The following is a 26,413-nucleotide window of genomic DNA, read 5'->3' on the forward strand; positions in this document are numbered from 1 at the left end:
CATATATAAAAGCACCTCACCTTTTCTGTGTCCCGCAACGTTTCCCTGCCACTCATGATGCACGTGTGTGTGTGTTTGTTTTTGTGCAACTTATGATGTCATCATGCTTAAATCGGCAAAAACGCATGCGCAAGTCATTTTACTTCCTGAACAAGTGCGGGCCCGAGTACAGGTTGCTTTCTCACTCATGCGAATGGCGCCACAGTTCCAGTGCAACCGAACTCAGACCACCTCCTACAGGTAGTTTCGGATTTGATACTGCGGTCCACTCCCCGGTCCACAAAACAGCTTTCACATTACCAACTTTTCATGCGAACTATGCTCTGTTTTGGACTAAACTGTCAGTGTGAAAGCCCCCTACGTTAAAGAAAAATGAGCCTACTGTTTACGATTCCACTGTGAGATCAGTGTTAACCTCTTTACACAGCAGGAAACACAATTATGATTTACAGTACATTTAAGCACTGTGTATAAAGAAATCAGATTAAATTGGACAAAGTTTACTTTTCTGGTGTTTTTTGATAAATGCCTTAGGCATACACAATGGCTTTCATTGTGTAACTACTTATATAGATTAACTGTTTATTGATGTCCCCTTTGATAGAATGTAACATTTACCCCTTAACGTGCTTTTTAAGGTAAGTCAACGCAATATTTAGATTTGAAAGTGTTTTATCAGAATTGTTCATATAGCTAGAAAGACCTTGTGTATAAGGGCATGTTTGCACTTTGAGATAACTGAAGCTGTTGTTGTAAGATAACTTAGCAAGAGATAAGAGAGAGGCCTTTCCCTAGACCTCAAGTTTGAAAAAATTTCAAAGTTTCAAACACTGCATACATGTAATCTAGCTGCAAGGATTGCCATAAAGTTATACTTTTATTTGACTGGGATGCTTCAGCCTCACATTTAAACAAGCATTTAAAACAGAAGTCAGATTGACTTCAGCTTATTTAGCTAAAGGTGATTTTTTAAGAATTATCACTTTCCTAATAGCTAAATGATTTGACTTTATGTGGAATGGCTGTATGAACAAACAAACCACGAAACCTGTACACTACCATTCAAAAGTTTGGACACTCTTGATTTAATTTTTAAATCATGATCTTAAACACCTTTTGATTGAAAGGCATTTGCTTTAGTGTTTGAAATCTGTTTTTTTAGACAAATATCTATTGCCTTCTTACGAATTTATTTACTAAATGAGAACTCATTTTATACTATTAAAAAAGCATCCTAGGTGAATACTTCATGAAGTAGTATGTATGATTTCATAGTTTTGATGGCTTCACTATTGTTCTAAAATGTGGAGGAAAGTAATAGTAAAGAATAAGTTGTTATGTCTGAACTTTTGACTGGTATTGTAAAGTGATTTCAACCACCCAAAGCACTATAGCATTTACTTTGACAGATCTGAAATGTCATGGTTAACCATTCATTAACAGGTCTGAATCTGTCTATCCCAAGTCATGACAGAACATGCTCTGTTCCAGACTAGATTTTCACTAATGGAGGAATGTAACTGAAGGCAATGCATTTTTGTGCTATTAAGGTCTGAGTGTGCCGTCAGCTTTAAAAATGATTTATTGTTTCCTAACAGCCTCCTTTTTTTTTTTTTTTTTTCTTTGTTTTATGGAGGTCATTGAGTGTTCCAGTCCTTTGTGTGGATTTGTTTTTTATGTTTGGGACTTTCCTCTGTTGTTATAGATTTAGATTAAAGGCATTTTCTATTTGATGAAACTGGAGTGGATTGAATGCGTTAGTGCCCAGTATTTCTAATGGCTCATGAAATCAAATGACAATGAGATGTTAAGCTGTTGTTCCATTTTCAAACACACCATTACTCTTATCAAGTCAAGTACCTAAATGGAAGTTTGTAACTGGAAGCATTGTTTGGCTGATATATGTACTTCCACCTTATAATAGTGTTTCACCCATTAGTACATCAGTATATAAATAATCAGAAATTCTATGGAGTAACCTTGTCTAATGAAGACTTCATGAAATTGCTTCTCGAGTGCAGTTTTCTTTTCTGTGTTGACGTGTTTCCTATTGAAACAGGAAGTTTGGGCGTGATGTATCATAGGGCTCATCCCTATTTTTAAATGGCCAATAGTAGGGCTGAGCGATTATATAGAATATTTTTGATATAATTGCCATGATTTTGCTGATTTTGACGATATAAAATTAAACAATATTGTGGATATCGCAATTGTTTTTAATGTGCTTTTTATCTGATCATTACATTTCATAAAGAGCACATCAGTAGATTAATTTCACGATCCATCAGGGCTGCACAATTGATCAAAATAAATAATCCAAATTATGGTATGGTCACATGTGATTATTAAACCGCAAAAGGCTGCAATTGAAGAAGGATAAACATGGTCTGTGTGCACTTCAGAATAAACTGGTGACTCGTTTTGTGCACACGATTGGCTCAACTTTTTAGCGCTTTAAGAGCAGTTCACGAGCATTGTGAAATCAAAGTACCGAAGGTTTAAGCATTCGCGCAATTCCAAAAATGTGTAACCACAAGTTATTATGCAAATCTACAAATGCGGCACAGTATAACAGAAAAGATGATGACATGCTGCATCCGAATATCCATACTTCTCTACTATATAGTATGACTGCAACTGACGATTATTTTGATAATCGATTAATCTAACGATTATTAGAACGATTATTCGACTGTCCGGCGATTATTGCTGCGATTAATCATTAGCTCTTAACTGATTATTCAGCTTGTGCCCTGACGTAAAATGTTGTATTAGCATTGCTTAAAGAATAAAGAGGACCTAATCGTCTTTTAAAAATACCTCTAAATGACATTCACTGAATTAAAGGGGAAAAAAAACTTAAGTTTAATTCAGTAAAGAATTTCACTGCAAAAATTCCTATTGTTATCAAGTGTTTTTGTCTTGTTTTCCATTTAAAAATCCTTAAAACAAGATACATTCACTTAAGATAATAATTTAGTAGTATGCAGTATTTAATTGGTTCCAAAAAATAAGTGAATGAAGTAGTTTTTGCACACCTTTTTCATTTACGAAAAAGTTTTAGTAATAATATATGAAGGTAAATAATGCTTTTTATTAAGCTACTATGTATGATTGTATATGGAATAGAAATATACAAAATTCATTGTGTTTATTTAGTGAAAAACTGTGGGAAACATGCCTTAATTAGTTTTAAATAGATTTTTATTTACTGCCTTTAAAATATTGAATCATCTTGGCTACAATGGCTTTTTTGGATGAAAGGATGGTTCCTCTGATAAAAATTAAAAAAATCACTTTTGTGCCATTTCAGAGCAAAAGATGAGTCATCAATATTTTTGGTCTGTTTACCCATAAAAGAAAGAGTGTGCATTTAACGTGTATATCTGATAAATATGATTTTTTTTTTCAACTATTAGGAGCAAACCATAAAATTCTTCTTCAAAGTTAGTAGACATGGTCTAAAGGCCACCAAAAAAAATAAAAAAAATAAATAAAAATAAAAACAATCCTGGGGTCTTTAATAACAATCTGTATATGGAGCTGGTGATATATTGTAAGCACTTCTACCTTCATGTACGATATATTTCTACATCTTCTAGATAGTGGGATTTTCACCCATTGTCTCTAAAACAGCACTGGACATCATTTTATGGTTTTGCATGATCATCTTTGTATTTTACCATGTTTTTGTACCCTGGTTCTCTAATGTAGCCACAGTCATATGAAGCAGTAGAGCCAGTGGACCTGGATGAGTTCCTGATGTCACATCTGCGCAGTGGAGATGCTGAGCTCATGCAAGAGCTGGGAGAATTCCCTGACGATGACCTGGAAGTGGAGCTGGTGGAGAGGGAGTGCAGAACCATCCGCCCCACTGTCACTGAGGAAGGGTAAGCATGATTATGCTGCATTCTAAGATACCTTCTTTTGGCCAGATTCTAAGGCAGCATCACGTCTAATGGAGAAGGCAATCCCATAATGCATTGTGACGAATTCTGTGAAAGATATCCATCCAAGATCATCATTCAATTTTGAAAACAATCAAACTATTGATATAGAGATTTAACTATTTTACAAATAGATTACTACACAAAATATCTTTTTGTGTTGGTTATTTTAAGAGTATCACTGTGTTAGCTTAGAAACATGCTAACGTCGGGGCCTGGGTAGCTCAGCGAGTATTGATGCTGACTACCACCCCTGGAGTCGCGAGTTCAAATCCAGGGTGTGCTGAGTGACTCCAGCCAGGTCTCCTAAGCGGCCAAATTGGCCCGGTTGCTAGGGAGGGTAGAGTCACATGGGGTAACCTCCTTGTGGTCGCGATTAGTGGTTTTTGCTCTCAATGGGGCACGTGGTAAGTTGTGCGTGGATTGCGGAGAGTAGTATGAGCCTCCACATGCTGGGAGTCTCCACGGTGTCATGCACAACGAGCTATGTGATAAGATGCACGGATTGACGGTCTTAGAAGCGGCAACTGAGACTTGTCCTCCACCACCTGGATTGAGGTGAGTAACCACGCCACCACGAGGACCTACTATGTAGTGGGAATTGGGCATTCCAAATTGGGAGAAAAGGGGATTAAAAAAAAAAGAAACATGCTAATGTCAAACTCTATTGAAATCAATTGTGAGTTGAGTCTTTTGTGCACTTTGTTTGAGGAGCGCTATTTGTGTGACACACAGTTGCTGCCTATGTAGAGTGTTCCAACTCAAACATGTTTTTTTTGCACATGTTTTTTAGTTGATTTTCTATGCAAACATGCGTTAGAAAAACATCTTCGACTGTTGCAATGCTTCTTGCCTTTCAAAGTATACTCTTTTGACCGCAAGCGAATACAAACACGTTCGACATGCCCACTGCAACTTCTTTGTGATACTCTTTTAGTGCAGTCAATAGTAGGCACATGCGGCAATGATTGTGGACTGTGCTGATGATAAAATTTGCGTCACGCGTACTATGCGAGGAGCGACCAGCAATGCGAACAACCGAAGTATACTTTGGCCATAATCGTTTTCCGTTTTAAAAAGCATTGTTTTTGCTACGGTTATGCTTTTCATCCTCATTGAAACAGCATTTTCCTCCACCTTAAACTGATACTTTTGAAAACACTCTCCATAACTGCATATTTTGGAAAATTATGATGTTTGGAAACTGCAAAAAGGTTTCAAACTTAAACATATAAGTGTGGATGTGCACTTATGCTGCCTTCACATGCTATTGGAAATATCGAAAATACGAGTTTCCCACTCGGAAGTTGCACATGAACGACCCCTTAAGTTGTAATTATGACTGGGAAACTCTGAGATAATTCCTAAACTTTCAACATGGTGGAGAAGAGTACGGTTTCTGTAGTGAATTTGAGGTCGACCGATAGTGGATTTTGCTGATACCGATAACAAAGGTGGTGGAAAAGACTGATAACCGATTAATCGACCGATTAGTTTAAAAAAAGACAATTCTTAGTCTTTCTTTTCTGTGACAGGCACATACTTGGATAATTCCGATAGCACATGAAGGCAGCATAAGACCTGAAGTTAATAGAACTAAACACGTCTCAAGACACATGCATTCTGTTCCATTTGTTGCGCTCAGTCTAACTTTTTTAAATGCAAGAACATGTTTGTTTTGAACAACTTCTTAGAAGGCAGCTGGCTATGTAGGCAGTAGACAGCATGGCAGCTAACTAGGTTTTGAAACAGAGCCAAAGTGTGGAGCTGTTAGTATAGTTATAATGTGTGTTTTTGTGTGTCTCCAGAGTGGAGCTGGATCCCCATGTGAGGGACTGTGTTCAGAGTTACACTCAACCCTGGCTGGTGGTCAGTAGAAGGTAAATTCCCAGACACCATTTCCTCTCCCTCCTCAGAGCTAAGTTTTGAAAATTCAATTTAAATATTCAAAGATCATTCCTCAATCACTAAGAAATTACATCAGATTGGTAGTATGACTCGCACAGCTACTGTAATGCTTATATGCTTGTGTTTTTGTCTCATGTGTTATGTATAGAACTCAGGGGTATGGATGGATCGCATATTCAGAGAGGACAGATGCAAATAAAGTTTTGCAGAGGCAGACGTTCGAGTCTGATGTTCAGCCTGACAAACCAGAGCAACCAGTAAGCACAGTTTACACCCTGTCATATAACTGTATATACAAATGATTTGCTTTAGCAGTAACAAAGCACTTAATTAGGATTACTGCATGCATTGTTATTAGTGTCACTAACATTAAAGGACACAACACTGCTATTTGAAAAGTGGCACGCTCTATATACACTTTTCTTCCGCTTTAACCAAAATTATTTTTATTTAAATAAAAGCCTCTGAGGTGTCACCACCCATCCCATTGTGTCTGTTTTCTCTCCCAACCACAAAAGATATGCAAAAGAAATGCATTAGTTTATAATTAGATGTAGAGAAATAAACGGAACATTAATAAGGGGAAGTTGCAGTGGGATTCATCAGGGACCTAACAATTCAGTATTATAATGTTATTTGGGTTGTGATACAGTAGTATTGCATTTACTTTTTCCTTTTCTTTTTTTTTTGGAAGAAAATCTCAAGATCTTTTTCTCACTTGTTTCTCATTCACCATCATTGGACTTAAGTTAATCGAAGAACCCTTGACGTTGCGTTGAGTATAGGCACATCAGTACAAAAAGCGACTTCAGGGAATTCTTATACATGTTCATCGTTAAATGAAAACCCTTGCTGTGGTTGTGCAAACAATCTGTACAGACATTCTTACAAATGAAACAACTTATAGACTTTTTTAGATAAGTTCTTAGCTCGTTATGAGTTTGCATTTTGGGTGAATTGAAATAATTGAGTGTTCGTTGACTTAATGCCGCTGTATGTTTCATTTTCTTGTACATTTGCTTTGAGTGGTTCTAAATCTCAGCAAACAAAACAAAACAAAACAAACAAAAAAAAACATTCATGTAACTAAAAGTATTAAGTTTTGGCTTTAGAATGTCAGTATAGTGTTGTGAGCTAAAATAAATATGATAGTTTAAATATATTTTTTGTTCCCCCATCTCTAATTTTTTTCTTCCTGGTACATTTCTCTTTTTTTCTCTTTTTTTCCCCATGCCCACCATCTTGGCTCTGTCCCACTGCTGTTCATCCAGGGACATAATGAGACATGAATATTCATTCTGTCCCCATGCTTTCACCCCTACGACTTGCCAAGACTTAATTATCCAAACCAAAAGAATTTGTTTCACGCCATGTATTTTTCATGAGTTTAGATTCAAATCCTGCAGGAACACCCATGCCCACTCTTAGTTTGGAGCCTTTAAAAGGGCCTCAGCATTTACTGCAGGGGTTATTAGCAATCCAGAGGAGTACCGAAGACACTGCTTGCCAGCTCTCTTCTGTGATGTGTGTCTTTAAAGGCATAGTTCACCCAAAACTCTCATGTTATTCCAAACCTGTATGACTTTCTTCTGTGGAACACAAAATTAGATGTTTGGCAGAATGACAGCTTCTGTCACTATTTATTTTTATTGTATGGATTAACACAATGATGCCATTAAACTGAATGGTGACTGAGACTAACATACTGCCTAACATCACCTTTTGTGTTTAACAAAGGAAAGAACGTGATGCGGGTTTGAAACAACATGAGTGTAAACGAGTAAATTATGACAGATTTTTAGTGTTTGGGTGAACTATCCTTTTAAGAAAGTGAAATAGGAATACAAATGGTACAGGAAGGTCTGTCCCACAGGCTAGACGGAATGTATCTTGGGAACCCTGCATTATGCCCACTATCAAAGCCAGTGCATATGGTTCTTATATTTGGCGATTACTAGAAATCTCTCTTAGGGTTTTGAGAATTCATCCATCCCAAAGGCTTATGGGTTTCCTGGAAAAAGGCATTAGTCTCAATACTATATAGGACTCCCCTGGCTATTTGCTCACATTTACAGCTGTTAGGTGGCCACAAAAAAGCAACTATTAAGGAGGCACTATTAGTTCAGTTAGTAGTCACACAAGACAAAAGAATAGAAAATAGTTAAAGGATGTTTAAGGTTCAATACATTTTAAGCTGTACCGACACCATTTGTGGCATAAAGTCAGAGAATAATTTTGATCCTGATTTAAAAAAATGTAGTAGTAAAAATCATAGTTACAGTAAGAAACTTGAAATAGAAGAAGCTGCTTTAAAATACACACATTATGTCTCTTTCATAAGTATAGCAAACTAACGAAAGCCAACAATGGCTGATCTAATCTGAGGAATCAGATTTAGTTTGTATATGCAATAATCATACACTCATAACGGCAAAAGAGGAAAATATTATTTTACAAAAAGACAGTTTATTGTATTTGACAATGCTCTTTTGTCAAGTTGTCACATAGTTTGCATACAGTGATATCTTGGCGTTCTTCCATATTGCCTATTTTATCCCTCAGGAAAAGACTCCATCCCTTACAGCACTATGTGATGACATGGCTCGAACCACTCTAACCTCCTCAGATTTCAACTTGCGGGCCCTGCAGCCGGACCGTCGTGTTCAGAACCTCCTGTGCTTCAGCAACCCAGAGGAGCTGGATCACTTCAATCAAGAGGCCAGACAGAGCTACCGCTACACCGAACTGTTCGGCCTCTATCCACCTACTGATGAGGTGCAGCTAAGTAACTTTTACATAAAGACTAATTAAAAAAAAAAAAAAAAGTAAAACTCAGTTAATAGACTCTACCTATGGTTACCCAAGACTGAACAGTTGTCCTCACAGAATTCTCCTGAGTGGACAGTTGAGTTGTTGATATTTCTGTTAAGACATGAAAGATTCGATTTACTGTGTGCAGGAGGATGCAGTAGCGATTCGTCCCATTCCCGACTGTCCCAGGGAGCACTTTGGACAGAGGATACTTGTGCGATGCCAGACCATCAAGTAATACTCCTTTAATATCCACAGTTATTGCTTATGTTCTCTGAGTGGTTGGCCTGATATATTAAGCTAATAGTCAGCAACAGTTGACTAAAGTTTGAACCTGGAAGTTATAAAGTCGAATTTTTGTTTATTCCTAAGCTTTCCGGCCTTTCCGCTAAACCAGGGGTGTCAAACTCGGTTTCTGGAGGGCCACAGTCCAGCAGAATTTAGCTCCAACCCTAATTAAACACACCTGAAGCAGCTAATCAAGGTCTTCAGGAGTGCTTGAAGATTACAAGGAGGCATTTTGGAGCAGGGCTGGAACTAAACTCTGCAGGGCTGTGGCCCTCCAGGAACTAAAATTAAATTAAGCATAAAAGATTATAATATTTATTGTGTGAAAATTACAATTGTCCCACAGTTGTGGTGTCATTTCCACCACACCAAAAATTTTGCCCCCTATAAATGTTTTTTTTATTTTGTATTTTTTTTATCCCCCTTTTCTCCCAATTTGGAATGCCCAATTCCCACTACTTAGTAGGTCCTCGTGGTGGCGCGGTTACTCACCTCAATCCGGATGGTGGAGGACAAGTCTCAGTTGCCTCCGCTTGTTGCCTCAATCCGTGCATCTTACTACGTGGCTCTCTGTGTATGACACCGCAGAGACTCACAGCATATGGAGGCTCATGCTACTCTCCGCGATCCATGCACAACTTACCACATGCCCCATTGAGAGCGAGAACCCCTAATCGTGACCATGAGGTGGTTATCCCATGTGACTCTACCCTCCCTAGCAACTGGGCCAATTTTGTTGCTTAGGAGACCTGGCTGGAGTCACTCAGCACGCCCTGGATTCGAACTCGCGACTCTAGGGGTGGTAGTCAGCGTCAATACTCACTGAGCTACCTAGTCCCCCTCCAATAAATGTTTTTTAAAAGTTAGTGTACTTGTTTACAAAGTCAATAAAAGTGTCAGTGAAGTGCATGCTCGAGCTGAAATATGAGACAAGTGATGTGTGAAGAAAACAAAGAAAAATCAAGGTAAATATCAATTGAAAGCAGAATACTTTAATTGCCTGTCATTTCCAATCAAGCTGTAATTCTGCCAAAGTATGCAAAAAGTGAAAATATTATTTAATTGTATTTAGGAAACATAAAATGTTAGCTATGAAATTAGGGTTAGCAAGACAAAGGAGGTGACCATTTCATTGCAAAAGTGTTACAAATGTAATTTCCATCACCGTCATTTCCACACATAAACACAAATACAGAAACTGAGATTTAGTGGAAATGACACTGGTGGGAATTTTCATGACTTGTAGAAAAATGACATAAATCTTCTGTGACATACATACACTGTTGAAAGTGAGAGTGTTCTTTTTTTATAACTAGATCTTACTTTCTAGTAGTCCACAGCGCTAACAGTGCCTGAAGTTGAAGAAACACCCTACAATGTTCATATCTGGCTTCCTGTAGTATTGTATATAAATACTGCCTTCGGGCCTAACTTGTATCAAGGTATCTTACAAGACCGCTATGTCGCAATTTACTTATTTAGGTAGCATGCATTACCTAGACAGCTGTGCAAAGCTCTCTAGCACATGTGATTGGTATTATGTATTTCAAGATTATTATAAATTAATGTTAAATGTGTACTGTATTTGAATCAGAAAAACATGATGTAAAGTTGAACAAAATGTCTCTTCTGTAGAGACAGTATAGGGATGTACAGTATATATTGTTTTGAGAGAAGATAATAACTGTTTGCATTTGGTTGTGTTTTTGTGCTTTTTTCTTCTACAGATTTGAGATTGAAATTGAGCCCCTTTTTGCAACCATGGCCCTCTATGACCTGAAAGAGAAGAAGAAGGTCAGTTTCTGGTGCTTATCTTGAAATCTATATATGACAAACTCAAATATGTGATGTAGCTTTTAAATTTTGACCCTGTTGTTTAAACCCTGCTGTAAGCAAACGACAAAAGTTCCTCCTCAAGCATTACATTAGCATTGTCAACAGTAGACACATAATTAATAAAAATTCTTCTTGACAGTCCTCCCACATCCCACATCCTGAACAGAGCTGGTCGTTAATAAGAGACAGTGATTTTCATTATCCACAGGCACGCACGTTGTTTTGTCAAAAGTTAAATCAGCAACCTCTGTTTTTTTTTTTTAAATCCCTTTTTCTCCCCATTTTGGAATGCCCAATTCCCACTACTTACTTGGTCCTCGTGGTGGTGCGGATACTGAACTCAATCCGGGTGGCGGAGGACAAGACTCAGTTGCCTCCGCTTCTGAGACAGTCAATCCATGCATCTTATCATGTGGCTCGCTGTGCATGACACCGCGGAGACTCGCAGCATGTGGAGGCTCATGCTATTCTCCGCGATCCACACACAACTACCACGCGCCCCATTGAGAGCGAGAACCACTAATCGCGACCACGAGGAGGTTACCCCATGTGACTCTACCCTCCCTAGCAACCGGGCCAATTTTGGTTGCTTAGGAGACCTGGCTGTAGTTACTCAGCACGCCCTGGATTCGAACTTGTGACTCCAGGGGTGGTAGTCAGCGTCAATACTCGTTGAGCTACCCAGACCCCAACATCCTCTGTTTTTAATTTCTTTGAAGTGTGTGTGCAGACGCCTACAGCAAGGAACTGTAAAGGAGTGGAAATGGACAGAGGTCTCTTGAAGGCCACTGAACATGAAACACTCTCTGCATCGCTGTGCGGTGTATTAATACGCACTGCCAGTCTTTACCACAAATTTAAGAGTGAAATGGACTGACAGTTGTAGAACATCAGAAATCAGCAAGTTACAGTGTAATGCAAACTGTAAATGCAGTGCCATCCACAGTTCTATATTAAACGGACAGACAGCAGACATCATATTCCACGGGAATATTCTCAAGTATTACATGAATCCTCTTTAGCTCTGACTGAAGAAGCTTAATATCCTGTTTCACTCAGAGGCGACAGGTCAGCTGATTCATGCTAAATATGGACTTGATGCAGCATGGGGCTTTTTCCATGGCTTGATGTAGAAAATGTGTTTTGATGTGAGGAATTACCCATTTTAGAGGCACTAAAAAAACATATTATGAAAAAGTAGCACTTAACATTCTTGAAATGCCTATGTAATGCTTGAATTGATATATTACAATGTTAAAGATGACTTTCATCAGATGGAGTGATGTTCAGATTTCATTTAGGGACAAACTGTGCTAATATAATGTGCTAATTGGTGAGGTGTCTTTCCATTCTGATTGGCGCTCGTTAAAATTTGTATAAAATATGAAGACGGTTTTTTTCATACTTTCATGAGGAATTGTTTCATTAATGATTTCATTGCTGTTTGTTTAGTTATTAAACCATTAACAGGCCAGTTGAGTCATAAATAGATATACTGTACATACTGTATAACTTGAATAGCATATTTATTTATTGATTTAGATTTCAGAGAACTTCCACTTTGACCTGAACTCAGATCAGTTCAAGGGCTTCCTGCGACCCCACACTCCTCACATTGACGCCTCCTCTTTGGCCAGAGCAGCGATTTTCTCCATCTCCTACCCCTCTCCAGACATCTATCTGGTCATTAAGGTAGTGTTGATCATGAGCTCTGTCACTGCATTTGCCATCATATTAGAAATGATTGAAATTAAAGTCAGTGGATTTACACTAAGTGTAAAAGAAGGTAGGTGCTATTTACACTGAGCGGAGTAAAAAAATAGCCTTTTCCAACATGGTTGTCTATTTGCACTTAGTGTAAATAGACACTGCTGAAATTAAATGCATAACTTTAGTATCTTGACATTTTGTGTTATTTTTGAAAATATTTGTATTGATTGTTTCTAATAAACATTAGCTGTTCAAATGTTTTAGTGAATTTTGATTACTCTAACGAATATATAGAAGTTACATCCTCTGACTCTGCGCCTTAGCCGACTTAGCCAAGAGTGCAGGGTTATACTACCAGCAACCAAACATTTTTTATTTTATTTTATTTTTTGTGAATTAGAGTAAATATTGTGTAAAATAAGCTAAATTAATTTAATCGTATGTACGTCTCATTTGCTATTATTAAATTGTACTTCATATCAGCATTATATGCCCTGCTCTCTAGAGGCCAGTTAAGCATTGGCCATTGAAAAACCCATGTTGGTAAACCACTGCTGATGGTGATGATTTCCATGATATTGATCATGGGAATTATTAGACTGATTATTAGAATGATGAAGAGAGTGCTGGTTATGATGTGTATGTGTTGTAGATTGAGAAGGTTCTTCAGCAGGGAGAGATCGGTGATTGTGCTGAACCATACATGGTAATGAAAGAGAGTGAATCTGCTAAGGTAACCATGGAAAAACACCTATTTTTAGTCAGTTCTTTCTCAAATGATTATAAGTCCTATTATTTACTAATGAGAAATAATTAGAGTACACTACAATAAGAAGAGTCACTGTGTTTGTATGAAGCTCCATGCCTTGTCTGTGTCCATCAGAACAGAGAGAAGCTGGAGAAGTTGAGGAGTCAGGCGGAGGGGTTCTGTCAGCGGCTGGGCCGATACAGGATGCCATTTGCCTTCGCCACGGTTAACATCATGAGTGCCATCAACTCCGCCACACTGGAACGAGACACGGCTGATGCAGACAGTATCAATGGTAAAACCAGAGACAAATGAATCAAGTAGCAAAAAAGGAGCACGTTAGATTTATGATTGTGCACAATTTTGCTGGTATATTTGTGAGCGATGTAGTTTTCTTTGTTGACTGATTTTAACACAGGCAGGGGTAGTCTGGACAAGAAGGGTCTGCCCAGGCGTAACTCTGACAGATTCAGCATGATGGAGGAGAATTACACCCTGTGTGGCTTTAAACCATCTGTCACCTCATGCACATTTATTAAGCAGGTACTGCCTATGTTTTAAATGTTCCTTTTATATCTAGGTTCATTTCTAATTGTATTCCATGGCCTATGGTTTGCCACATCGTGTGAGTTTGAAGTCAACATGAAACCGCATTCGCAATCCATTTTTCTTCCATAATGTGACGTATTTCTAAATGAAACAGTATTTTTTTATACATCTATACTAGACTGGACCAGTGCAGCTAGTTGGGTGTGGTTGTCTCTATATGACAAGTGGTGAGAGGGGAGGAGTTGAGGATGAGTGACTAATTATATCAGCCACAGTTCTACCCTTTAAACCATTCTGATTAAAGTTACACAGAATTACACAGAACTGAGATTTATTTCAAGGTTGCTGATTAATCACTGAATCCTAGTTTTGATACATCTCAGCCTGGCAATTCAGTTTTAAAGTCAACATGAAATGCAGTTCACAACCCATGTAATGTCTATTTTACTTCTCAGACGAAAAGGAAAGTCATTTCCGGTGTGGAGCAAATTATTACATTTTGATGAAAGATTACGAAGTTCTTCTTAGGAATAATGTGCATTGAAAACATTTTCATGTTGAATTAAAAAGGGTGCATTTTGACTTGAAATATTTATTTCAGTGCAGCTTAAAAATCCATCTTCATTAAATTAGCTCACTGATTCTTGAGATAAGGGGCAAAACATGTCTTGCATAAAAAAAGTCATCTTTATTTTAAAAACCAAGAAATACATAATGATAAAAATACTGGAAAAGTTAAATCTAAAGGAAATGTGTATACTCAGGGTGTTTATTACTTTCATGCTCTATACTTGGAAGCGCATGTAACTAAACCATTCCAATTCTGATCATTTCTGTTATAATTGTGGGATACATTTTGGCATTTTAGTTTAGGTTATAGAGGCAGCTTTAACTGAGGAAAAAAACGAAATGGCTCCAGTGTACAACACATGGTTAAGTTGGAAAAATATCAAATTTTGTCAACCGTCAGAATTTTCAGATTAGTTTGAAAACAGAAAAACATTATATAGAATGTATTTGATCACTTACCTGCTTTAATGAACACTATTATTAGATAATTAAAGACTTTGCACTCTTGTTGGATGGATTCAATTAAAATATCATGCTTTTTAGTGTGTCTGACAAAGTTAGAGTAAGATGTAAGTTATGAAGTGAATAAATGTCAATTTTCTGAATTTTTCTTTTATTTTATAAAAAAGCCTGTTCTCTTACATGATTCATTAGCTGAGACCTTTGTCTACACATATATCCATTTCAAATTAATGTAGTATTAAAAAAATAAAAACTCAGATTTAAAAAACGTTTTGTCCCTTATCTCAAAAATCAGTGCGCATTGTGAAAAATATGTTGCTGAAATTATTTTAATTTTAGTTGGTCGCCTTGAGTGCGTTATTCCATTCTTCACATTCTCCAGATAAATCGGTGTCTGTGTCCTTCAAATAGCTCTAGCTTGTATCTCAGTGTATCCTTTAAACTGTAGACTTATTCTGCAGTTCTCCTTCAGAAGTATGAGAATACTTCTAAAAAAAGATGTTGAATTTGCTCAATGCTTTGATGAGCCGAGCATAAGCACAGTGACTGTCTCCTGTGTGTTTGACAGGAAGGAGAGCGTCTAAGTGACGAGGACTTGTTTAAATTCCTGGCGGACATCAAAAGGTCTTCCAGTCAGCGACGTGTTAAAATCATACCTGGTGAGGAGCATCTCTAACTGTTCCAGTTTGCTGCTCAAGCTGTTTCCTCAGTAACATTATCAAAAGACCTGATCTTGCACTGCTTTGAAAAATGTTGTGCTCTTTTTAAAAGTCAAAAGTAAGCCAAAAGTAGTTGGTTCTAGACAGGGTGAAACCCCTAACCCAAAGTATTAAACAAAGTAATTCAGAACATAAATCAGCCATTACTCTTTGTGCTACGGTCATGTATGATCCGTGAAAGCATATGACTTGTTTACAAGAGGTGTGTTATTGCTTTTCTAAGATTTTTAGACAGAATATTTTCACCTGGTGGGCAATAAATCAGATGAAAAAAATCCCATAGACACTCATATTTTCTTATGATAATTTAAAAAGCTACTTCAGGAGAATGAGAATGACTCGTGGACGTTTGGCCCTATTGTGAAAAAATGTACTGTAAAGGGCAGTTCGAAATTTGTTTGCATCCGTCTGCTCGTTTTTCTGTTAACATGTGCTAGACCAGTGGTTCTCAACCTTTTTTGGATGACCTTGTATTACTTGAATGCAAGAAGATGGAGGGATATGTCTGGGGTCTATAAAATTACAATTCTGAGGACAAACTAATAATAAAAGTGACATTATTATTATATTTCAAAAATAAGTGAAATGACCAATAATATTGCATACTTTGTCCCATTGAAATGCTCATTCTACAGCTGCATTGATTTGGAGTTGGATGCAGATGTAAATTTACTGATATTAACAACAGTAAGGTTATCTATGTCATCTATGAAACGTTAAGACAATTTATGTTGCTAAATTATTCTGACAGTTGTAACTCTCCTTTCACTAGGTTTTTATTGATTCAGTTATAAACAATTGTAAACAGTAGGTCTACCCTAAACACATTTAAAAACAATTAATACAAAATAAAAACATTTATTAGTAAAAAATGAATTCCCCTAATGTAGCCTTTTACAATAGATCTGAAGTGATATGATCATTTATTATGTGCCTAAAGTACATTTAGTGTTGCTATAGTAAATTTAAGGGTGGTGATGTGTGAAAAGACTTGTAATTTGTGCATGTCACTGTGTTTTCTCTTGTTCAATCCTATTTAGAATGTCGGGCCGTTGAATGTGGTTTTAAACTAGTTTACTCACCGAGAGTTTCCATAGAGGTTTGCACCAGAGAATTCTGTGCTGAATGCAAATGGTTTCCACATCTCGCGCCGTGGTTCTCGCAGCTCTGTAATGATCAGAGGTGTGCGTTTGAAAGATCGAGACCGGTCTGCGAATAAAAACGCATCTGCTCTGCTCTCGTGCTGCTCTTTCCATGAAGCCATCTACAGAGCCATACAGGTGCATTAGCGGAGGTTGTGACTCCACCTGTCTGTTTGACGGCATTAAACCAGATACTCCAGATGACCGCGGTACAAATGCATACCAACCCGTATAATGGAGAACTTGTATATTCCAAGTCTAGATAAATGTATTTATGCAACGTGGAACTTGACGATAGATTTGACTAATATGACTGATAAACGCCCCCCTCAACTTATTTGCTCTCAGCGCCCCCTGGCATCCTTTGAATGCCCACGTTGAGAACCCCTGCGCTAGACGGACGACTTTGAATTGCTGTCTGTCTTTAACATTTAAAAACACTTCCTGAGGGGGGCCTGGGTAGCTCAGCGAGTATTGAGGCTGACTACCACCCCTGGAGTCGCGAGTTCGAATTCAGGGCGTGTTGAGTGAGTCCAGCCAGGTCTCCAAAGCAACCAAATTGGCCCAGTTGCTAGGGAGGTTAGAGTCACATGGGGTAACCTCCTCGTAGTCACGATTAGTGGTTCTCGCTCTCAGTGGGGCATGTGGTAAGTTGTGCATGGATCGTGGAGAGTAGCATGAGCCTCCACGTGCTGGGAGTCTCCGTGGTGTCATGCACAACGATACACGTGATAAGATGTGCGGATTGACTGTTTCAGAAGCAGAGGCAACTCACCTCCGCCACCCGGATTGAAGTGAGTAACTGTGCCGCCACAAGGACCTACTAAGTAGTGGGAATTGGGCATTCCAAATTGGGAGAAAAATATGGATACATTTTTTTGTGTTGTTTTTTTAAACACGTCCTGAGACAGCTTCATTCTTTTTTTCCGCTGCACTGCATTTATTTTATTTATTTTTTTACCACATGAACACCTTTGCTCTGAATTGCCCCTTAGTTGCTTTGGGTTAGAAGGTCCACAGTAAGCAAATGTAGATATTATGTCTGGCTCATAATCACACTGTTGCATAATGGTATATACTGTATATGTGTGTAATGTTTGACAGGCTATCTGAAACTGGAAGTGTCTCCAGTGCCAGAGATAGTGCCTGGGTGTCTGTCCCCTGAACTGATTCCAGTGAAGCCTGTGTCTGAGAAAAATTCACGCGCAGTTAAAGAGGTGCTGGAGTTCCCTTCCAGCGAAGTCTATGTGCCTCACAATATATATAGGTGAGCCTCCTCACACACACACACACAACGTCAACATAAAACTCCAATTTACTATTGTAATTTGATGTATTTCTGAGACAGAATAGTACTGTAAAAGAGAAAAATGTAGGGTAGGATTTGACTTTAATCATCAGGAACTGATTGGATTTGAAAAGTGGACATTACTGTACATACCAGAATGGAGCCAGATGGTTGGAGGGGAGGGGAAAGTGAGGCCACATCCACACTAATGTGTTTTCGGTTGAAAACATAAAAAATAAAAATAAACCAAAGTAAGGGGTACTTGGGAGCATTTTCGAATGTCTTTGTTTTCAGTGGAGGAAAATGGCATTCCAGTGTGGATGAGAGGTGTAGTGTAGAAAAATCCATTTGTTTTCAACTGAAAATGTGTTGGTGTGGACGTGGCCTAAGAGGAATTCATGATGTCAGCTGAAAAGTTGTTTCAGATAAAGATTAGAACATTTTGTTTTTTCTTTAGAATAACGTACACCATGGAGACCAGGAACTTGTATTAAGAAAGTATATAGGGCCAGTGTTCATTTGTTGACTTTGACTGAATTTTCAGGTCAAAAACTAGCAAAACTAGGGGATGCATTGAATAATCATCAACCTTGAATAAATCTTAGTTCTGAGTAATAACTTTCAACAGAATGCTTTGAACCATAGAACTGTGACTGATATGATGAGTCACTCATAGTCTATGACCAGAAAGGAGAAAAATTGCATGCCCAGGGCCTTCCTTGTTTTTAATGTTGAACTCTAAGTGTTCTGCGCCATCTAATGGTCGGTTAATGTTACTGCACTTAATTATGTTTTCCGAAGGGAATAATAAAGGTTCTCTGCAAATAACTGCAGAGCTTTTTTCCTTCATCCTTTAACAAGTTGCATATACATTATGTTCCAGGAACCTGCTGTATGTGTATCCTCTGAGGCTGAATTTTACCAACCGTTTGACTTCAGCCAGAAACATTACAGTTAAAATCCAGTTCATGAGTGGTGAGGACCCCAGCTGTGCCATGCCTGTGAGTGCAACACACATGTACAGGCACACACACGTACCCCATCAAAGCACACACAAACATTTATATATCTGCATGTATATGCTGATTACAAAACATTGCAGCGGTACCCCTCTGTGCATATCCTGCTGTATAGATTACTAAATACGTGCAGCCAGAGAGGATTGTCTTAAGATATTTTATTTAAGAAATGTTAAATATTTTACATTATTCTTAGAAGATGTTATTCAATTTTATCTTCCTCATCTTCCTTTGCTTTCTCTACAAAGGTAATCTATGGAAAATCAAGCAGCCCTGAGCTTCTTCAAGAGCTTTACACCCCTGTCACATACCACAACAGGTAATCATGGTCTCTCATAGCATTTCCACTAATCAGTATTTAAGGCAAATGTAAGGGCAGTGTGAGAGCAGTTACCATCTCTACCTCAGGTCTCCAGATTTCTATGATGAGGTGAAGATCTGCATGCCAGCCCGTTTAACAGAGAAACACCACCTGCTCTTCACCTTCTACCACATCAGCTGCCAGCAGAAACAGAATCAGACAGGCAGTGTGGAAGCTCTGATTGGATATTCAGTGAGTGACTCAACAGCTCAACACCTGGAAATAAACAAAGTTTTAGGATTGTGAAAAAATTAAAACAAAGAAATCAAAGAAAATGAATAAGAAATATTTAAAGGGGATAGTTCACCCAAAAATGAAAATTCTCGTATCATTTTCTCACCCTCATACCATCCCAAAACAAAAATGAAGATTTTTAGAAGAATATCTCAGCTCTGTTGGTCCATACAGTGCAAGTGAATAGTGACCAAAACTTTGAAGCTCCAAAAAGCACATAAAGGCAAGGCAGTATAAAAGTAATCCATATGACCCCAGTGGTTAAATCCATGTCTTCAGATGTGATATGATAGGTGTGAGAGAGAGACAATCAGTATTTAAGTCCTTTTTTACTATAAATCTCTACTTTCACTTTCACATGTTTTTGGCAATTCACATTCTTTGTGCATATTGCCACCCACTTGACAGGGAGGATAATTTATTTTTAAAAATGACTTGTACTGTATATTGAGCTGTCTCTCACCCACACATATCATATCACTTCTGAAGACATTTAACCACTGGAGTCACATAGATTACTTTCATGCTGCCTTTCAAACTTCAACATTTTGATACCCATTCACTTGCATTGTATGGACTACAGAGCAAAGATATTCTTCTAAAAATCTTTGTTTGTGTTCTGCAGATGAAAGAAAGTCATAAACATGTGGGATGGCATGAGGGTGAGTAAATCATGAGAGAATTTTCATTTTTGGTTCAACTATCCCTTTAAGATTCTGCACTATTTCTTGATCACTAATCAGATAAGCAAATGTATAACCGTGACAATGTTAACTTACTGCTTTATACAAAACATGTTCTTTTGAACATTCTCAAATCATATTGATAACTTGGATCATCATGTTTCGCACAAACTTGTGGAGTTAATGCGAGCTTGAGTGTATGCTGTCATTAAAGCAAAAGTGGACATTAATTTGATAACAATGTAAATATAATATTTACTTATAAAATAAATAAATAGAAGAAAAAAACTGTATGTCATTGTATATACTGAGACTCAGCTACTAGAGAGGGTTTCAATGGCATTTGCACAAATTACCTCAAACAAGCAGAGACATACAACATGTAAATGTCATGAGTATATTTCCTGCTATACTCTCTGCAGTGGTTACCCATACTGAACAATGACAGGCTGCAGACTGGACAGCAGTGTCTACCAATCATTCTGGACAAACTTCCTGTCAACTATTCCCTGCATTTCCCTGAGGTGCAGTCAACTATTTCATCCATCTGTCTTTTTTTTATATCTGTTTCTTAAGAGATCATTTACTTTTGTCACTTGAAAAGATGTCTTGTTTGGGCACAGGTTCTATGACTCTTCTGTACTGTGTGTGTGTGTGTGTGTGTGTTAATTTGTTTTAATAGATTGTGTATTATTGTTCATTTTGAGTCCTTTTATATGATTTTAGAAATTGCCAACTCAGGTACCTCCAGTCAAGTGGATGGAAAATCATAAAGGACTGTTCAGCCTTGAATTGCAAGCTGTGTCCTCAGTCCAAACACAGGTAATACACGCAACTCACCTTATAGTACTATTTTAGTATTAGAACATTTCTGGATTTTAGAACGTTCATTGAATTAGTCATTGAATTATTTAGCGAATGTGTGTGATTTTTATTTCATTTGATTTTTTAAAATTATTTTTAGCAATATGTTCTCCTATCCCTGCTTAATATGCAAAGACAGCTATAAACAAGTCATTTGTTGGATGATTTCACCAAAAAGTGTAACCACTGTGGTGCTTTCAACATTGCTGTGTTTGTTTGAGTATCCCGACCAGCCCGACACAGCAATATTGGCCAACCAATGGTGTGAGTTTGGGGCAGGACCAATGACAAACAGGGATAGTTTTTGGGAAAGCTGATTGAAAACAATCATTATTTTTGCAATTTTACTTGGTGCCACCAGTGGTGCAAAAGTTACACGCAACAGCCTTAACATTAATTCAGTGGCATGCCAGTTATCAAATGCCATATACTGGCCTCTCTCTTCACCACCTCTGTTTCCTCAATCACAGGACAGTCATCTGGAACGTTTCTTTACTCTGTGTCATGCCCTGGAGGGAAAGACCACGTTCCCCATCCGAGTAGGTGATGAGAAGATCCCGGAGAGCATGTTTGAGCATGAACTGAAGCTGAGCATCGTCTCACTGTCCTCTTCCGGCCTGGAGCCTCTGGTGCTGTTTCTCCATCAGGTCCTGGACAAGCTTTTCCGTCTCATCATGCAACCCATGGTCATCGGAGGACAGACTGGTGCGTTTCAAGAAGAAAGTGAAGCAAGGGGTTTAAAGTTATAGTTCACCCAAAAATGAAAATTGTTATATCATTTACTTACCCTCATGCCATCCCAGATATGTGACTTTCTTTCTTCTGCTGAACACAAACAAAGATTTTTAGAAGAATATTTCAGCTCTGAAGGTCCATAAAATGCATGTAAATGGTGGCCAGAACTTTGAAGGTCAAAAAAACACATAAAGGCAGCATAAAACTAACCCATATACATAATACATACTCTATTTGTTAAATCAATGTCTTTAGATTTGATATGATATGTGTGGGTGAGAAACAGATCAATGTTTAAGTCCTTTTTTTTACTATAAATCTCCACATTCACCTTCACATTTTTCTTCTTTTGTTTTTGGTGATTCACTTTCTTTGTGTATATTGCCACCTACTGGGCAGGGAGGAGAATTGATAGTAAAAAAAAAGTACTAAAGCATTTTTCTGTTTTCAGCCACACAAATGATATAGCATCAGAAAATATGGAATTAGACCACTGGAGTCATATAGATTACATTTATGCTGCATTTATGCCCTTTTTTTGAGCTTCAAACTTCTTGCCATCATTCACTTTTATTGAATTGACCAACAGAGCTGAGATATTTTTCTAAAATGTTTTGTATTCAGCAGAAGAAAGTCAAATGCATCTGTGATGGCATGAGGGTGAGTAAGTGATATGAGAATTTTCATTTTTTTCATTTCAGAACTATTCCTTTAACTTCACCCCATAGAACATAGTAAAGTGTCCCCAAAAATGATTTCGCTTTTGTGTTAGGTAGTCTACACACTAGTTGAAGCTCTGTGAGTGTTTGGCAGAAAGGAATGCTTTAGATGAAACAATTGATGAAACAATTTTGATGAAAACAATTGAGTGAACTCCCTTTTTTTAGCACACAATTGCCAGGGTCTTCTTGAACAATGACTTATAACCCTTACAATCTTGCTGGAATGATTGTCAGCTGGTTTTACAGGGTGGCATTTGTTATCTTGTTTTGTGCAGCAAATCTGGCCCAGATCGCATTTGAGTCAGTGGTATCAGTCGTCAACAGCCTTCACAACAGTCAGGAGCTGGCGAAGGACCATCAGGGCAGAAACTGTCTCCTAGCAACATACCTGTACTTTGTGTTCCGTTTGCCAGACACCCAACATGAGATCCACACCACAGGTAGGGCTGTGACCAGTTTTATTACCGGTAACGAAAAGTACTGTGAGATGAAAACTTAACATTGTCAGTAACTGAAATAGAATGAAAGGAAAAGCTTGCACACAATGTCCGTAGAAATAAATCGTAATTTTTTCTTTTTGAAGATGCCAAAAGTGCCAAAGTGCTCAGTGTAATTTTACATTGTCATGGGTTTCCAAGTTCAAGCGGCGCACCTGATCCCATTTATAGCTTAGAGTGGACCTAAATCCTTTACTGAAACTCTTCTAATTGATTTTTTTAATCAATATATACATATTGGGCGGCACAGTGGCTCAGTGGTTAGCACTGTCGCCTCACAGCAAGAAGGTCCCAGGTTTGACTCCCAGCTCAACTGGAACTTTCTGTGTGGAGTTTGTATGTTCTCCCCGTGTTCGTGTGGGTTTCCTCCAGTCCAAAAGCATGCAGGTTAAGTGAATTGGAGACTCTAAAATTGCCCCATAGGTGTGAGTGAGAGTCCCCCAGCCACAGGAGTTGCATCAGGAAGGGCATCCGGCATAAAACCTGTGCCAAGTCAAATATGCAGATCACAGATGGTCCGCTGTGGCAACCGCTAACGGGAGCAGATGAAAGAAGAAGATATCAATATATACATATTAAAATACATTAAAGAGGATGCACATTATATAAAGTTATTGCAAAAAAAATACAATACAAAATTAAGATACCAATGCACAAAACCACTTATTGAAATATTCACAGGCTATCCTAACATTATAGTGTGTTGTCCGATCAAGAATACATTTTATATAATTTACACATGGCCAGTTCAAACCAACATGGTATTATAAAGTCAAAGTGAATATCTAAAATGCAAGATACACATAATATCAACCACACAGAAAATCAAATATATTTATTCACAATTGCTGAATTGTTACTGAATTTATATAATTACTGAAATTACTGTATACACAGTAACTGAAATAAAAATAAAAACATAATTGTAAAATATTAAACTAAACCAAAATATATTTTCCTGACTCTAAAATATTGTTTATTACTAGCTTGAAAATGGCACTAAATAGTGACAACACATTTAAATGATATTGAGTAATACATTAAATGAACTGAACAACTAAAGCTAAACTGAAACTAGAAATCACTGAAAAAACTAAACTAAAATTAATAGTCACATAGTGTGATAACTAACAAAAACTAAACTAAATTGAAAGGAAAAACTGAAATAAATTAGAAAAAAAAAAAAAACTATAATAACCCTGGCAATGAAATCATTTTTACCTGCAGCATTGGAATACTACGCTATTCCAAAGCAGTTCATTTGTTTTTGGTTTATTAGTGAGAAGCAGACTCTGATTCTTTATGTGATTAGGGACTTATTATGTGGTTGTTTGTCACTGATCAGTGTCTTATGTTCACCAGGCTCGGGAGGCCTGATGGCTCACCCAGAGAGCCGATATAGCACTCTGACTCGAGCCACAGCCAATACGGTAGGCATCATGCTGCTTCAATCAAGGATTCGATCTAGCAGCAACCCTGATATACCAGCACCGCAGAGCCCAGAGGACACCGAGGTCAAAAACATTTTTGGAAAGGTACATAAATACAACTATACACAGTTCCAAAACTTGCTCAAAAGCTTGAGCTGCAGCTTATTAGCTTTTGGAACATGAGCTGTGTCCCAAATGATGCACTATACACTATGCCCTTACATACACTCAGCCATGTAGTGTATGAATTTTCAAAGTGTAGTATCGTACCAAATGGAATACTTACCATTTTTTTCCTACACTGAAGCATTTGCCATTTTACAGCTGATGGAAGTGAAGTTTCAAACAAATGGAATGTGTTGTCTAGCTTTAGCACGTTAGCCAACCTCAGTTCAACACTTGTATCTCAAACAACGTACATATTGTATTCACATGGCGTGGGGTGATGGTAAAGTACTTAACTTACATTTATGAGGTGCTGTCTTCACTGAAGTTTTGCTAGTTGTCCATTATTTACAGTTACAATTGTTTTGTCAGATCAGCAATGGAGCCAGGTAACTCCGCCTCTTCCGCTACGTACGGCAAGCTGCGAGCGCTGACATTTTACACTCCATTTTGACGGTTGAAGAAGTGTATCTTCCGGGTACACTTAGTACACTACTTTTTGTTGCATTTTCAATGTAAAAGTGGTGAGGAGTCAAATGTTCCTTGATCTTTTAAGAAAAATGACTCGTTCTCTACTTCCTCCACATTGTGATGTCACACTGTGGTAGACATTTGCATCTGACCACCTCCACAACAACACATCGACACCTGCTTTACCCTGATCACCTCCGTAGCCCTGCCCAGTATCGGTAAGCGGTGAGATGGCAAGTAGAGATCAGGTCAGTCAAGAGCAAAGAGCCAATCATTACAGTGGGCGTTTACCGTCAAGTCTTAAAGGAGAAGCAGCACCAAAACAGAGCGTTTCTGACAGAGGGTCAGAATGAAGGTGGAAAATTATCATGTTTTACAGATATGTGACTGTTTGTGTGTGCAAAAAACTTTACTAATATTATAAGTGAACCTCAAGGAACACATAAAAAAAAGGCATGTCATGACCTCTTTAACATACTACTTGCACTTCTTACACTTCAATATGGCGTAGAGTAGTGTAGAAGTGTGCGGTTTGGAAGCACCTATAGTATACCGAGTGTATACTGTAAACACACAGAAACAAACTGGCACACTTTACATTCTTTCTTATTGCTCTGATGTTTTGATTGCCATCAGGATATAAATAATCCAGGCAGTCGAATGTCCACAGCTCTAAACGTCCCCAACTCTTCTCAGAACTCCACTGGAAGCACACGACCTGCAAACAAAAAGGTGCCTGTTGTCTCTTTTTTACTTGGCAGAGTTTGTTTCCGAATAAGCTGATCTATCTTTGTCTGACTCTTTTTAGTTGTTCCATGAAGAACTGGCTCTTCAGATGGTGGTCAGCACTGGGGTGTGCCGAGAGAATGTCTACAAATATGCCTGGTTCTTTTTTGAACTTCTTGTAAGAGATTTGCTGGGGGGATAAACTGATTGACTATGTGAACGTTATACATGAGCAAATTAACTTATTGTCTCACCTTGAAATGTCAATTATAAGATGTTCTGTATATGCTACTGCATATGTGAGTGTTGTTAGTACTCATTGAGTGGCTTTTTCTATACACACTTCAGGTGAAAAGCATGTGTCAACACGTGTCTCAGCTAGACAAGAAGGCAATACCTCGTAGGAATCGATTCTCAGACCGCTTCAAAGATGACATCACCACTATCGTCAATGTAGTCACTGCTGAAATTGGGAATATTTTAGTAAAACAGCAGAAGGTGATTGAATCCACCTGAACAGTACAACAG

General features: G+C 38.0%; 1 protein-coding gene across 3 annotated transcripts in view; it reads left to right on the top strand.

Annotated features, from left to right (window-relative positions):
- Nucleotides 1-26,413, top strand: part of LOC127424327 (dedicator of cytokinesis protein 8-like) — a 73,164-nt gene that overhangs the window by 20,043 nt on the left and 26,708 nt on the right. For all 3 annotated transcript variants that reach the window (XM_051669396.1, XM_051669397.1, XM_051669398.1), the window contains 23 exons: nt 3,715-3,890; nt 5,756-5,827; nt 6,004-6,112; nt 8,418-8,630; nt 8,815-8,900; nt 10,682-10,748; nt 12,333-12,482; nt 13,153-13,233; nt 13,384-13,543; nt 13,667-13,791; nt 15,398-15,488; nt 17,795-17,957; nt 18,862-18,979; nt 19,246-19,316; nt 19,406-19,550; nt 20,698-20,799; nt 21,002-21,097; nt 21,610-21,844; nt 22,872-23,036; nt 24,456-24,628; nt 25,796-25,891; nt 25,968-26,063; nt 26,234-26,383. In XM_051669396.1, the coding sequence (XP_051525356.1) occupies nt 3,715-3,890; nt 5,756-5,827; nt 6,004-6,112; nt 8,418-8,630; nt 8,815-8,900; nt 10,682-10,748; nt 12,333-12,482; nt 13,153-13,233; nt 13,384-13,543; nt 13,667-13,791; nt 15,398-15,488; nt 17,795-17,957; nt 18,862-18,979; nt 19,246-19,316; nt 19,406-19,550; nt 20,698-20,799; nt 21,002-21,097; nt 21,610-21,844; nt 22,872-23,036; nt 24,456-24,628; nt 25,796-25,891; nt 25,968-26,063; nt 26,234-26,383 (2,940 nt within the window). The remainder of the gene's footprint in view (nt 1-3,714; nt 3,891-5,755; nt 5,828-6,003; nt 6,113-8,417; nt 8,631-8,814; nt 8,901-10,681; nt 10,749-12,332; nt 12,483-13,152; nt 13,234-13,383; nt 13,544-13,666; nt 13,792-15,397; nt 15,489-17,794; nt 17,958-18,861; nt 18,980-19,245; nt 19,317-19,405; nt 19,551-20,697; nt 20,800-21,001; nt 21,098-21,609; nt 21,845-22,871; nt 23,037-24,455; nt 24,629-25,795; nt 25,892-25,967; nt 26,064-26,233; nt 26,384-26,413) is intronic.

Source organism: Myxocyprinus asiaticus, chromosome 33, assembly GCF_019703515.2.
Source record: "Myxocyprinus asiaticus isolate MX2 ecotype Aquarium Trade chromosome 33, UBuf_Myxa_2, whole genome shotgun sequence".
NCBI lineage: Eukaryota > Metazoa > Chordata > Actinopteri > Cypriniformes > Catostomidae > Myxocyprinus > Myxocyprinus asiaticus.